At 49.4% G+C, this 14,819-nt stretch overlaps 1 protein-coding gene across 2 annotated transcripts; it reads right to left on the bottom strand.

Annotated features, from left to right (window-relative positions):
- Positions 1 to 277: 277 nt before the first annotated feature.
- On the bottom strand, positions 278 to 12,641 carry ARF3 (ADP ribosylation factor 3). 2 transcript variants are annotated; one of them, XM_053371327.1, is made up of 5 exons: positions 12,516 to 12,641; positions 8,560 to 8,770; positions 6,484 to 6,594; positions 4,447 to 4,571; positions 278 to 2,178 (listed from the first exon to the last, which is right to left on the bottom strand). In XM_053371327.1, the coding sequence occupies exons 2-5, from the start codon at positions 8,705 to 8,707 to the stop codon at positions 2,017 to 2,019; spliced, it is 546 nt and encodes a 181-aa protein (XP_053227302.1). In that variant the 5' UTR covers positions 8,708 to 8,770; positions 12,516 to 12,641; the 3' UTR covers positions 278 to 2,016. The 2 variants fall into 2 exon arrangements, with proteins under 2 accessions (XP_053227302.1, XP_053227310.1); XM_053371335.1 differs by lacking the exon at positions 12,516 to 12,641 and adding an exon at positions 11,619 to 11,745.
- Between the last annotated feature and the right edge of the window lie 2,178 nt (positions 12,642 to 14,819).

Raw genomic sequence — 14,819 nt, 5'->3', positions numbered from 1 at the left:
CCATCCACTGCAGCCTGTCTTCACACGCAGGGTAAGTTCCTAACTCACAGAGGATTTGAGACCTAACAGCTACCTCTCACCTGGTTTAGCTGGACAGTCAAAGTCATTCCCAGGGTTAGGCCACTGTCACAACGCCAAAAGCTTCTAAACGTACCTAATCCTCTTTGCACTTTGTGTGTGTGAAAACAGTCAAGAAAGGCAAGCTCATATTGAGAAAGCTGCAGAAGATATAAATCACCTGCCCCAAACCCACAAACACCAGACTAGAGCCAGCAGCTACATAAAACAAGTTTAATATCCAATGGGAGTGCACAGAGGTCGTGGTGCATCCAACTGTTCAGAGAGGGGGCGAGAAAATCACATATAGGGAGCCATGGCCCAAAGAATGAACAAATCAGAAGGGGGTGGGGAGAGGAGGAAACCACTTTACACCAAGCAAAGGGGGCTGAAGCTGGGCAGGGAGAAGAGAAAAAGAGGAATAAATACATATTTGCCAGGATGGGGGAAGGGAACACACAGTACCAACACTGTCCAGAGGCAGGGAGTGACCAGAAAGTTGCATGCAGTGACCTGGGTTTAACCCTAATACAATCATTATCCCCTAAAATTAAAAAAGGGGGAAAATACAACTCTTCCAACTTCCCCCATCATGGAAAAGGAATCTTGCAACAGAAGGGGTGTTTCGGAGGAAGGATGGAATGTTCTGTCCAACTGGGAGACATCCATGGAGTAAGCAGCAACATTACTAAGGAGCCAACTTTTTGAAGCTGCCACGGGCCGGGGCAGGGGGCACCCTTGCACATGCACATGCTCCCCTTGGCTGGAAAGAGCAGGCCAAACCAGGAAAAAATGTGCAGTTAGCATCTGCATGGGCAGCTTTACGATAGCATTGGTCCCAAATTTACTGCGGCAGCCTGCACCAATCACCACCAAGCCCTGGTCTTTTTTCCGGGAAGGGAGCAAAACAGTAAGGAATTGATGGGGCTCAGGAGAGGTGCATTATCAAGGGCTCCAGTGCCATTTGGTCTAAGAAGTTGGAGTGCAAATGATTCAAGTCCATCAGCAGCATTAAAATAAAACTAACCGTCCTGGGCCACTCATGAGGATGCTGTTAACAGGGCAACGGATGCGGGGAAGGAAGAGCAAGGAGGGCATTCAATATTGCTGCAATCTCAATTGTTGCCAGCAGGGGTCACTGCCCAACAAAAAATATATATATATACAGGGACAGAAAGAATACAATTGGGGGGTGGGAGACAGAATGAAGTAGTAGCACTGCTCTCCCTCCAGAACATTGGCCCAATCTGGGAAGAGAAGGAAAAGGGAGAAAGGGGCCTTTGATCACCTGCAGACCCATTTCCTAGAATGCCCCCTCCCTGCACTAATCGGTCTCTGTTCCCTCCCCCCCCCGCACATATTGCAGATATATATACACACACACACACACATCCTTTTTAAGTTCCCGGCTTCACCACCTAGGTCCCTTCGCTGCAACCCAAAGCGCAGCACACAAAAGCAAGAAAGCAGCAGCTGCCACTGAGTATTGGTCACCTCCAGTCAAAAAAAAAAAAAAAAAAGAGAGAACCAAGCTTCACAGACCACCAAGAAAATACAAAACTGACCAACAAAATAGAAAGGGAAACAAAAGAGAGAGAAAAAGAAAGGCCACAGAATCGGCACCCGAACCCCCCACTTGCCCCAACCCTCCCACCACACCCATATATTTTATTATCTCTATATATATATTTATCACACACACACGCGCACACACAGAGACCGTGCAAAAAATCCTGGCAGAGCCAGAATATGAGAAAAAGAGAGAGAGAGAGAAACCAAAAGTTAACCCCAACCCCCCCTACCCACCCCAACCCCCACAGCAACCGGTGCCGGCAAGGAAAAGCAAACCCAATAGGGGAAAGGAAGTTGGGGAAGGGGAGAGGGGGTTGGGGAAGGGGGGAATCAACCCATAATGGAACCAACAAGTGAGGGGGCTTAGCCCCACCACCACCCCTGCACTCATTTCTTGTTCTTCAGCTGGTTGGCCAGCCAATCCAAGCCTTCGTAGAGACCGTCTCCGCTGGTGGCACAAGTGGCCTGGATGTACCAGTTGCGATGGCGCAGCGAATGCAGGCCCAGCTTGTCCGTGATTTCTGCCGCGTTCATGGCGTTGGGGAGGTCCTGGGTGGAGAAGAGGAGGCAGAAAAAGACCAGAGAGTTCAATTACCCAAGAAGATAGGCAGGGAGAGGAGAAAGAGGAAGCCAGCCTCAAAGAGGTGCCCTCAAAAATCCATTTAGGACCCAATGTGGATTTGAGTCAGTGGCAACTGACCAGTGGCGTTGAGGTGGCGGGAGCATCTCCAGATATTACAGCCCTGGTAAGAAGTGTCCACTTTTGCTAGAGGCACCATCTAGCTGCCCCTTCCTTCCTTCCTTCCTTCCTTCCTTCCTTCCTTCCTTCCTTCCTTCCTTCCTTCCTTCTTCAAGCCTCCTAAGATCGCTGCTAGCTCTTCCCACAGTAGCCAGACTCCATACAGGAAGAGCTTAAAATGCCTGCCTGGCGATGAAGCCCTCCCCACCCACCCACTTTTCAGATTTCACCAAGTGTTGCCCACGGGTTCTGCCTGCTCTGCAGTAACAAGTATGTACGTAAGTTAGTAAACTGGCTACCAAGGTAGTCAAAAGTGAAACAGATGCCACCCCTGCCTGCTCCTGTAGAAAACCTCTGCTGCCATCTGCCAATGGCCTCCTCCACATGAGGCAGGTTGGTGACCAGAGGGAATATCTTATGAGTTGTGGTTCCCCACCTCTGGAACTCTTACCCCACAGAGGCTTGCCTAGTTATCTTTTACATCCCATTTTACTCTCCCAGACTTTTGAAAAGTATTATAAGGACATTTACAAGCAAGTTCGATGTTTCTTAATGTTGCTTTAAATCGTAACAATATTATTCTCTTGTTTACTTGGAAAACCCACCTGAAAACTAAGATTGAAGGGTGGCATATAATTGCTTTTAAGTACTATTTTGCACATTTCTATTCACAGGGAGGAACAAGTGGAGTTGCTTCACAGAGGAACTGATGCATCAGTCAAAAGGAACTCTTAACTCCTTTGATGTAACCAGGCCGGGCCCACACACTTCCTAGTCCATTATTGCAACCCAAAGGGCTAGAAATTCGCTTTGGACACACAAAAATCCAGGAGCTGGGGTTCTTAGGAAACAGAATTCAAAACCCATACCACTATCTTACGTGCACTCCCACAGAATCACAGTGCACACGCAGCCTTGAATTATCCATGCACTTATTTTTGCAGCCACAAAAGCACATGATTTGTTTTGCTCAGTCCTGCACCCAACAATAGCCCCTCATCTGCACAGAATGCACAGGGGCAAAAGCAGCAACTGCGCTTTCCATCTGAACAGCTATTGTGAGGAGCTGCATGGAATCCTACAACCAAAGTTTCTTACTATGGAAGAGGCTCAACAGCATGGCAGTATACACCTTCCCACACACCCCAGTTTGTAGTTTCAGTGCTGCTCCACACCATGTACGATGCAGGTGTCCGTTTGTCCCAATGGCCCATGGGAAAATCTTAGCCACCTAAAGAGAAGCCAGCATGTTCCACAGAGTCCTTCTTGAGATTATACTGGTTCATGGCTGGGTTTTCAGCCAAAGGCTCCAAATTTCACTAGAGAAGGGATGGGGAACAGGTGTCCCTCCAACTGTTTTTGAGACTCTGAACTCCCATTAGTTCCAGCCAGCCTGAGAGAATTACACCCAGGAATAATAGGAGTTTGTAGTCCAACAAACATCTGCAGCCACAGGTTTTGCACCTCTGTCCCAGAGGTGGAGTGGGCAGACGTCAGTCATGTCAAATCTCCTTCATTTTTTAAACTAGAACTTGAAGATCCACTACCATGAGTCAGGTACAAGAGATGCACAGTTATAATTAAAGAACAGAGTGCCTCTGAGCACATTCTGAGCCTAGGAATTTGCTTTCAACACAAGAGATGAAACAAGTCCACAATTCTTTCGTACAAATGCCTGGATAATTTCATTTCGGAAGTGAGGCGGGGAGTGGGGGGGCATGGGACATCGGGATGGACAATTTTGTTAGTGATGTTGTTAAAAACACTGAGAGTAAGAAACTCTTGCCAATCTCATGCAAAGATATTTACTTGTAAATCTTGCTTCTGCCTGCCTCTGCCCTACAGCATGGGTCAGTAGCACTTTGTTACTGCACTCCCAAGACAGTCAAACGCAGTCTGCCAGCAGGCCAATATGTTACCGTGCATTCCTCGTCAAATCGCAGTGCTAGAGGCATGTTTGCTTACCAGAGGCAGGCAGACACAGAGACCTAGATCAGATCAGCCCATCAAAGTGGCCTAACTGACTCCCCACCAATCTCCGATGCTCTGGAGCACCCCACCTCTCACTCTGGACCAACCTGTTTGTTAGCAAAGACAAGGAGAACAGCATCTCGCAGTTCATCCTCTGCCAGCATCCGCATCAGCTCCTCACGTGCTTCGTTCACCCGCTCCCGATCATTGCTGTCCACCACAAAGATCAGACCTGAAAGCAAGAAAGGCTGAGGATGAAGGGACACAAGGTATATGAGACAGACAGACATCTTGCAAGCAAAGTATGAGGATGTGGAGTGGAAATGGGATTAAAGAACGTGAGACCAGCGGGTATAGGGAGGTATACAAATTTAATTATTATTATTATTATTAATAATAATAATGAATTAACATGTGAGGGAGACTACAAAGGGCAGGCCAGCTGCTCAAAAGATCTAACCATCTGGAAAGGCAGAAGTGAGGATGCAAGCCAGTCCTCAACCCCATTTTTTTCAAGAGAAGATGGAAGAAAAAAAGTTACCCAATGGAAACTCACAGCCCTTCCTCTCAAGGAGAAGTGAAGTCTCAGAAAAATCTCAGGCTTTGAGTGGCCTTCGCAACCACACAGCCTGATCAGCAACTCTGTGAGGCCTTTTCTCTATGTTTTGTTGTTGTTGTTTTTTACTCCCTGCCCTACCAACACATACACACAAAGAAATGGAGGGATGGGCTTGTTTTCAAACTTGAAAGATAAAATTCATGTCCTGAAAGAGCACTCCAAGTTTTAAACAGATCTCTCAATTGTCCCGGGGCATTGTCTGACTAAAAACAAGAAGCACACGTTAAACCAAGGCCAATTAACCCCACCACCCCTTCAGGAAGGCCTCCCATGCAAGATGCTGAAGCTCAGGGAAACAGAGGCTGCCTGATAGCTACAGAATCTTGATTGTATGGTCCCGGAGTCATCCTACAATGCCAGCACTGCAGGGCTGAAATTCATCCGGTGTCATGTTGTCCTGCTCCACCCCAGGCCACATTCACACTGTACATTCAAAGCACTATGTTAGCACTTTGAAAAGCCATGGCACCCCCCAAGGAATTCTGGGAGCTGCAATTCGTTAAGGATGCTGAGTTAGGAGACCCTAAAAACTACAATTCCTTGAGTCCCATGTGAATTGTGTCTAGCTGTTAACCAGAAGGTTGGTGGTTTGGGTCCACTCAGAGACTGCTTGGGACAAGGGGTTGAACTAGATGACCCTTGGGGTCCCTTCCAACTCTACAATTCTATGATTTCTGGAAACTGTAGCTTTAGGACGTGAATAAAAAGGTAAAGGTAAAGGTACCCCTGCCCGTACGGGCCAGTCTTGCCAGACTCTAGGGTTGTGCGCCCATCTCACTCAAGAGGCCGGGGGCCAGCGCTGTCCGGAGACACTTCTGGGTCACGTGGCCAGCGTGACATCGCTGCTCTGGCGAGCCAGAGCCGCACACGGAAACGCCGTTTACCTTCCCGCTTGTAAGCGGTCCCTATTTATCTACTTGCACCCGGGGGTGCTTTCGAACTGCTAGGTTGGCAGGCGCTGGGACCAAGCAACGGGAGCGCACCCCGTCGCGGGGATTCGAACCGCCGACCTTTCGATCGGCAAGCCCTAGGCGCTGAGGCTTTTACCCACAGCGCCACCCCACGTGAATAGGGATCTCCTAACAACTCTCAGGCACCCTCAACAAACTACAGCTCTCAGCATTCAATAGAGCTCAAAATAAACAATTGCAAGTGACAAGGGACCCCAATCTCAACTAAAGCATGCAGGACAGATGGCCACCCAACCTCTGCTGAAAAACCTCCAAGGAAGGACATACCACTCCCTCCCAAGGGAAGTTCTCAGCCACACAGTCCTGCTGACTCTTTGCTTGCAAGTCACTTTGTTTCTCTTTGGAATCGTGAGATCCACACCTCAGAGCTCCTGTTTAAACATCCTGGGATAAGAGCAACAAAGCACTCTGGCCAAGTTACCTCAAGTCAACAAATCAGGGGTTTAACTGAGTCCGGGGTTGCTGTGCCCAAGACATCCCAAGGGTGAAAACAAGCCCAGAGCCATGGCAACCTGGAAGGTGATGGGGAGAGAGGAGCTTGGTAAATCCCATACCTTGGGTGTTTTGGAAGTAGTGCCGCCACAAGGGCCGTATCTTGTCCTGGCCACCAACATCCCACACGGTGAAGCTGATGTTCTTGTACTCCACCGTCTCCACGTTGAACCCTGAAGAAGAGCAGCAGGTTAAGAACCAAGTTTAGCACAACAGGGGACTCAGCCCTCCCTCTGAGCTAGAGACAACCACGCATTCCACATTTAAAGACAAAACACCAAGTATTAGCACGATTTTGCATAGGCCCCAGAATTGGCAGGCAAGCCTGTCTTGCTTCCAGTTCTAGTTCAGACTTCAGATGGCAGGTTCTTTGCTTGACAACAGAAAGGCAACAAGTGTGGCCATTAGAGGTTGCCATAAACTGAGGCTATATGCTGCTGCATGCTTCAACTACTTTTTGGTTCTCATTTTATGCATTGGTAATGCCAGAGAGGGATATTCTAAATGTTTTAAATTGTACTTTGGGAACTGCCCTGAAATCTACGGATGGAGGATGGTATACAAATTTAGTAATAATAAAACCACTTTATGGGGCAAGATTTGTTCTCAACAAATAATTTGGCAAAATTAAATCAAAAAGGGATCTTAGTTTGCTCTTCAAGCTTCACCAGTAAGATGCGTTCACCAGTGAGCATGTTACCATGAAGAAGATTAAGCACTTGTTGACCAAATTGACTTGTTTCCATGTAGAACCTTAGCTACAGTCCAACAGTGGGTTCCACAGGGTTGTATCCAGTGAAGTCACTGCACACACAGAACTTCTGCTTGTGCCACAGAACATGTCCTCCCACTCCTCTCTCTGTGTGCCCCCCACATAATCCCAAAATCTGTCCTGGGGTCCGTATGTCCTTCCAAAAAGCTCCTCTGGAGCAGAGTGGGGGCACGTATCTTGGGGGGGCACACACACAGGGGACAAGAGGAAGGGGAAGTTCTTTAGTGTGAACAAGAGCCATTCTGCTCATGTAATTACCTTGTTGAATTTAACCCATGGGCTCCAATGTGACTAACTCTTTAAAATATTCTGAATAATGAGTCACCCTTTCCAACATAGCTGGATAAAAATCAGATGGTGCAATCCAGGGAGCGCTAGTGCTCCACAATCTGTTTCCTTCCACAGCACAGGCACCGCTGATGAATGGAGGTTGCGCAGCAACAGCGCATAACCAATTGCACTCGTAATGGCCTCACAGAGGGGCCCCCACCCCAATTTTCCTTGTTTCTGAGCCATTAACAACAATGCTATAAATGTTTCCAAACTTCCCTTTCAAATCCATAAAACCAGCCATGGTTTTGTTTTTTGTTTTGGTTAAAGGTTGAGGAAAGACCAAACCAGCCAGTCCTGTTGTGATCCCGAGATTACAGTAACATATCAGAGGCATAATTCATAGCTGAAATGGAATTTCTACATTTGAGGAGGAAGGTACCTCTGGAAACCAGCCGCTGGGGGAAGGTTGTTCTCCTCCTCATGCTCTGGCCAGACATTAGGCTGTGCTTTTGAGAAGTGCAGAAGCAACAGCCATCTCTGCTTAAAGCCTGCCAGCCCACTCAATACCACCCCAGGAACTGAGTGAGCTGGCAAGATTCTTGTTCCTGACCAGGAACAAGACCCTCAACTGCTAGGGAGACCCTGCCCCAGTAAGGTGCCTTTCCAAAGCTGGAGATGGAAGCTTGGAACGGCAATAATCAATCAAATTTGGGCAAATTGCTGGCATGGCAGGCAGGGTTCCGTGTGCCATGTGCATGTTTACGAGTTCTCCTCTGGATCTAGCGGCTCCTAGTTCTGTGAGTCACCCTAATTAAGCCTGCTGTGTGCTCCGTCAGGGAGGGAACGGACTAGTATAAATGACAGAGAAATTGCTTTAACTTAGCAGACACCCCTCAGCACACCGCTTTCATAGGACTGGGACTCAATCCCAGGGGCAGTAGGGAAGACGGGATGCAATGGGTCCCATGGGGGAGTAAGGTGCTTGCTGATACTGCTGTCCTGAAGTTACATCCTGTGGTCTGGCTGCAATTCAACCCTTGGAAAAGGAAGGGGGCGGGAAGCAGTTCCCCATGCTTAAGGCAAGAGACTGTACCGATAGTAGGGATGGTGGTGACGATCTCTCCCAGCTTGAGCTTGTAGAGGATGGTGGTCTTCCCAGCAGCGTCCAAACCCACCATGAGGATGCGCATTTCCTTCTTGCCAATCAGGCTCTTGAGCAGGTTTCCAAATATGTTCCCCATGGCGGCAGGTTCAACAGTGCAGGACTTGGCTTCTTCTGTCCAGTCGGTGTCAAAGGACAAGTCCTGCGACAATGGAGAAAGGCTATTAGTTGGAGGAATGGCAGCTCCCAGTAACAACAACCAGAACAACGCTCTTGAGACTTGCCCATCATGGATTTCCAGTCTCCCCAAAACTGGAGCCTGTCAGATGTTGCTAGACTCCCAACTCCTACCATCATCGCTAGCCAGCATGGCCAATGGTCAGGGTTGATGGGAGCTGGAGGGCACCAAGCTGGAGAAGACTGGACTAGCAGGTCCTACAAGAAGAGATAAGCCTGAAGCAGTATGATGAGTTTTGCACCTTCCTTTAAGGCTGAGCTCACACACGCAAGCATAGAACACCTGGCCACACATTCAGCAGCCAACTGTTAAGAGTATATAACTTGTGGATCTCCAGATGCTGTTGGACTCCAACTCCCAGCAGTCCCAGCAGACATGACCAATAGCCAGGGATTACAGGAGTTGTAGTCCAGTAACATTTGGAGGGTTACAATTTCCTTACCCCCTGCAAGAAACACAGACTCCACAGGAAGTGTGGAGAAGATAGTGAAGTTCTTCCTGTGGTATTGAATCTGCCTGTAGGTTATTCACAAGCGCAGGGTAATTTGATGCGTGGATCTAAGACTCCATTGGAAACCTCTTTCGAATGGAATCTTCTTTCAAGCAGGAGGAAGGCTTTGCTGAACTGAAAGCCACACCTTCTGCAACTTAAGCCAGCCCTACAAATGAATATCACAAAAGTTAATAACTGACTACAACATTTTCACACAGCCCACCCACAAAATTTTGTTTTTCATTTGTGACACTGCAACTGCCTGAAAGGATATGATGCCAATTCTTTTTCTCTTCATCAAGACCCGGCTGGTCTTCTGGAGGCAATGCTTGCTTACCAGGAGGCAAATGGCTCTTCAAAAGCCCTCCCTTTGATCGTAATGCAAAATTATTCCCGCCTGAAGATCCTTCATGCAGGCTAAACAAAGACCCACTCTGGTCACAACCAGACCATACATTCAAAGCACACAGCTTCCCAAGAAGAATCCCGGGAATCAAAGTTTACCAAAGCCCCTCACAAAGCTACAATTCCCAGCACCCTTAACAAACAACAGTTCCCATGATTCTTTATTGCAGGGGGGGGGGGAGAGTCATGTGCTTTAAATGCATAGTGTGGATGTAACCATAATCTTCTTACCTTTTCAATGAGCCCCATCCATTTCTACCCCTGAAGCTCACAACTTATAACCAACTCGACGAATCCCACAAACATACAGACAGCCATGTATGATGGGGTTCCCCCATGTCTTAAAAGAAAAGTATCATTTCATAAAATTTGTCACACAATAAATGGATATTATAAAAGGCAAACTGGGCAGTTTTGAAGTTGCAATTGTCATCTATCCCTAAGCAACCCCAACAAACCAAGGGCTCCATTTTATATGTAAACAGGGGGTGGTGTTTAAAACCAGAAGCTTAAACACAAGGCCATACAAAATTCAAACCCAATTAATTTTGAGCCTCGTGAAGTTTTCCAGTTGAAAAACATCAAGAAAGCAGAAATGCTACACATCCTCAACCCCCTATATTGTTGAACAAGCATGTTATGAACAATTAGTTCCTCTACGCAGAAGAATCACATTATTCAAACACCACCTGAACTTCTAGAAAATTCAGATAAGCATGAGCACCCCAAGATTCTGATCAGATTATTCCTGATCATATCTTGTACCCCTACAGTTGTGTTACTTTCCTCCAGAAATTTCTCAGTTTTCCCCCCAATGAAGTTCAAGCCCCTACAGTTTAGAAAAGAGATGGCTTGACCAAGGTGACTCAATGCAACTGGTCCAGCCCCAGCCCCCAAACTAGAAACTAAAGACAACTGTGGCCATAGGTAACAAGACAAATAAGGCTTTATGACTCTGTATGAAAAGGCTTTTCTTTTATGAACCTTTAAGGAATGCAGGCTACTTGAGACAACAGCATTTGAGTGTGAAATTTGTTTCCCAAGCCCTACCATGATTCTTACAAGTTGTGGAAGAGGACAAAGTGTGGAAGTAAGGCAGGCTCTATATCATCAGGCAAAGGCTGAGGAGGGGGATAAAAACTATCAAGCGTCCCCAAAATTTCTGAAGTTGAATAACATGGGATGGGATCAAGGCACTCACACCTCTTTTCTTCACCAAGTACATGAGGTTAAGTTGCTATCGTGTAACAAAACGGATGAGTAGAAGCAAGCATAGCTATGCCGGAATGCTGCTAGTTTAAGACTAGGGACTACAACTCCCAGCATGCCTTAGAAGGTGGAGGTATGCAGTTCAGCAAGATGGGAAGTGCTTCAACATCAGATGATGTGGCTATGTTTGGGGAAGAGTGCAATGCCTTCTAACCTGGGTAAATGGCTTATTGCTGCTGCCGCTGCCCAGAAATCACCTAAATTCCAGCGTCCCTATAAGGAAAGCTACATTTGGTGAGTGAAGGATCCCAAGCAGGCCTCATGTTAGATGGGGAACAGTATCCTGATTGAGAGCTAGCGTTGGGGGCAGGGTGGGATCAGCATACCAGTGTCAGCGGAGACCTATAAGGGATCCTTTCTCCTGCGTCACAATAATGAAAGGCAAAACAGAGGAGGGGGGAAAGAGAGCACACGTGCCAGGCACTGCCCGTCACATAAACCGAGCCACATATGACAGCATTCATCATTGCCAGACAGCTCAGTCGGAAGCCACATCCACGGAGTCAACAAACTGACCCCCACAATTTGCCTTGCTATTGCCCTTGCCATGAGACTGGATGATCTGTTTCAGGCTTTGACCAAACACAGCCTTGGCCCAACCGACTGTGATCTGCTTCTTTTCCAAAACAAATAAATAAAAAATACCCAGGTGTCTTGTCCCTTGATTTAACCAGGAAGCTTTGTGCGTGGGAAGGCGCTGACACATCCCAGAATCCCGCTTCTGCCGGGTGCTACTGGCGCCCCCTTCAGCAGAGAAACAGCAACTGCATCTCCCACAGCAGCTTCTCAAGGCCCAGGTGGCCTCGCAGGCCCGACTAGCAGGATGCCCCGGGCCAGGTGTCACTTGGGGGGCGAGCCCACGAGAGCGCGCGGCCCCGCTCCGTGGCAAGCCCCCGTTCCGAAGCCTTACTCTCCAGCGCTCAGGAGAGAAGGCACGACGCCTGTCCTCGCCGCCGCCGCGGCCACCCACTCGAGTGCCAGCCACCCACCCACGCGCGCGCGCGCTGCCTGGCAAGCGCACGCCCGCAGCTCTCCCCGGCAACCCCAGCCCTGAGCTGCCCCCGGGCCTCGCCCGCCGGGCGCCGCCTGATGCCCCCACCTCCGCCCGCCCACCCGCCGCAGCGCAAGGAGCCAGCCAGACACCCCCACATCGCAACGCGCGCGCTCTCGGGCCGCGGGGCTGCATGCTACCCGGCACTCCCCCCCTCAAACCCCCGCACCCCGTTTAAATATTGCAACACCCCCTCAGAAAAACCATCCGCGCCATCTAACTTTGCCGTCCCTGGCCTTCCCTCCAACCGGGCAAAAGCGGGGGGGTGAGGAGGGGGGAAGAAGCGTCTCCCGGAGACCCCCCCTTTCCTGGGAAACGCTCCCCCCCCCGCAAGAGCCTCTTCCCGCTGCCGCAATGGCCCTTCGCGCCCCCAGCCGGCCTCCGCCTGTCGCCCGCGCCTGCAGTGAGGGCTCCGCCGCCCGCTGGCCCTCGGCTCCCCTCCTCCCGGCCCGCCCGCCCGCCCGCCCGGCGAACGGGGCCCGGGCGCCCACCTGCTCCTGCTCCTGCGCGCGCCTCCGCCTCCTGCTGCCCAGCTGACTCTGCACTCCCAGCCCCGCTTGCCAGCCGGAAGCAGCGAGCAGGCAGGCCCGTGGACACGACGCTCTCGCGAGAACGCGCGCATTCCCCCCCCCCCCCCGCTACACACACACACTCACTCGCAAACCTGGGGGCGGCGAGTCTCGCGAGATGCCCCGCGCCACCGTCTCCATGGTAGCAGCTGCGGCGGTGCAGGTGGGCAGGGCGGGGAAGCGGCTCCTGGGCTGCCTCGGGCGGCAGAGTTGGAGGGGACCCCGAGGGTCATCCAGTCCAGCCCCCTGCAATGCAGGACTCTTTCGTCCAACGTGGGGCTCGAACCCAGAACCCTGAGATTCAGAGTCTCGTGCTGTATTGACTGAGCTATGGGTGGCAAAATGGCAAATGTAATTCAATGTAAGCAAGTATAAAGTATTTTGGGGGCATGTTGGGGCAAAAAACCTTAATATGCTCATGGAGTTTGAACTGGCTGTGTCTGACTGGGAACACAACCTTTGAGTCAATGAAGATGTTGACCCAATGATTATACAAATCAATGGGGCAGCCACATTTGGAATATACAGTGGTACCTCTAGTTAGAAACTTAATTCGTTCTGGAGGTCTGCGTTTGTAACTCGAGGTACCACTGTAATGTACAGTTCTGGTTGCCTCACCTCAAGAAGGATATTGTAGGTTGGAAGAGGTTTGCCAAAGGGCAACGAAGATGATCAAGGGGATGGAAGAACCCTATGAGGAAAGGCTGGAGCATTTGGGACTTTTCTTTTTTAGAGAAAAGTTCAGACAGAGGTAACATGATCGAGGTTTATAAAATTACGTATAACATGAAGAAAACAGAGGAGAGTTGTTGTTTTCACTCATAACTCTGGAACTCATGGACATCCCAGCAAAGCTGAATGTTGCAAGATTCAAGACAGATAAAGGGAAGTACCGTACTTCTTAACAGCGCATAGTTAACTCACTGCCATGGGAGGCAGTGATGACCACCAATGTGGATGCTTTTAAAAGAAGATTAGACAAATTCATGGAGGAGGAGAGGGCTATCCATGGCTCCCAGGCACAATACCTATGTTCTGTCTCCACTGTCAGAAGCAGTATGCCTCTGAATACCAAGTTGCTGGGAGCTGCAGGTGGGCAGTGGTCCTGTTTGCAGGTTTACCTCAGGCATCTGGTTGGCCACTGTGAGAACAGGATGCTCAACTAGATGAGCCACTGGTCTATCCAGCAGTGGCTTATATCAGTAATAAGCTTATATCAATAAGCTTATATCAGTATGATTATACAGACTCTCTTCTTACTGTATTCATCTGGGAATGTCCATCTTGCTGGACTCCCATCTTAGAGAAGGAGCAGAATGGCAAACATGCCCCAGCCTTGCAGAGCCTGTGCAGAGACCAGCAGAATAATGATAGTGGCTTGCAATCCAGCTCTTTGGCACAGAGCTAATGAACCACTGAGTCATGGCACAGTGAGTGCCCCCAAACAAACTGACCTCCAGCTTTTTGCCAGTGCAGTGGAAGCAAACAAGGCTAGCAAATGGATCCAGTGGATCAAATCCAACAATTAGTTAATACATTTAATTGAGGTCTCGTCACGAGCATTATGAATATGAAAGGTGAATTCTGTAGCAACTGAAAAGACCAGTCCATCCCTATATACACTGTGAAGAAGGCAATTTTGGACATGCCTACCTACCCCATGGGACACGGGTGGTGCTGTGGGTTAAACCACAGAGCCTAGGGCTTGCCAATCAGAAGGTCGGCAGTTCGAATCCCCGCGACGGGGTGAGCTCCCGTTGCTCGGTTCCAGCTCCTGCCAACCTAGCAGTTCAAAAGCACGTCAAAGTGCAAGTAGATAAATAGGTACCGCTCTGGCAGGAAGGTAAATGGCGTTTCCGTGCGCTGCTCTGGTTTGCCAGAAGCGGCTTAGTCATGCTGGCCACATGACCCGGAAGCTGTACACCGGCTCCCTCAGCCAATAAAGCGAGATGAGCGCCGCAACCCCAGAGTCGGCCATGACTGGACCTAATGGTCAGGGGTCCCTTTACCTTTACCTACCCCATGCCTATTGTTTTTGTCCATGGAGTTTTCTTGGCAGGGATACTGGAGTGGCTTGCCGGTTCCTGCTCCAGGTGGATCACATTTACAGTGGTGCCTCGCAAGACGAAATTAATCCGTTCCGCGAGTCCCTACGTCTTGCGGTTTTTTTGTCTTGCGAAGCACGTCTATTAGCGGCTTAGCGGCTATTAGCGGCTTAGCGGCTAT

The sequence above is a fragment of the Podarcis raffonei genome, chromosome 2 (assembly GCF_027172205.1).
Source record: "Podarcis raffonei isolate rPodRaf1 chromosome 2, rPodRaf1.pri, whole genome shotgun sequence".
In the NCBI taxonomy this organism is placed as follows: Eukaryota; Metazoa; Chordata; class Lepidosauria; order Squamata; family Lacertidae; genus Podarcis; species Podarcis raffonei.
This window is presented reverse-complemented; position numbering and strand designations above follow the sequence as displayed.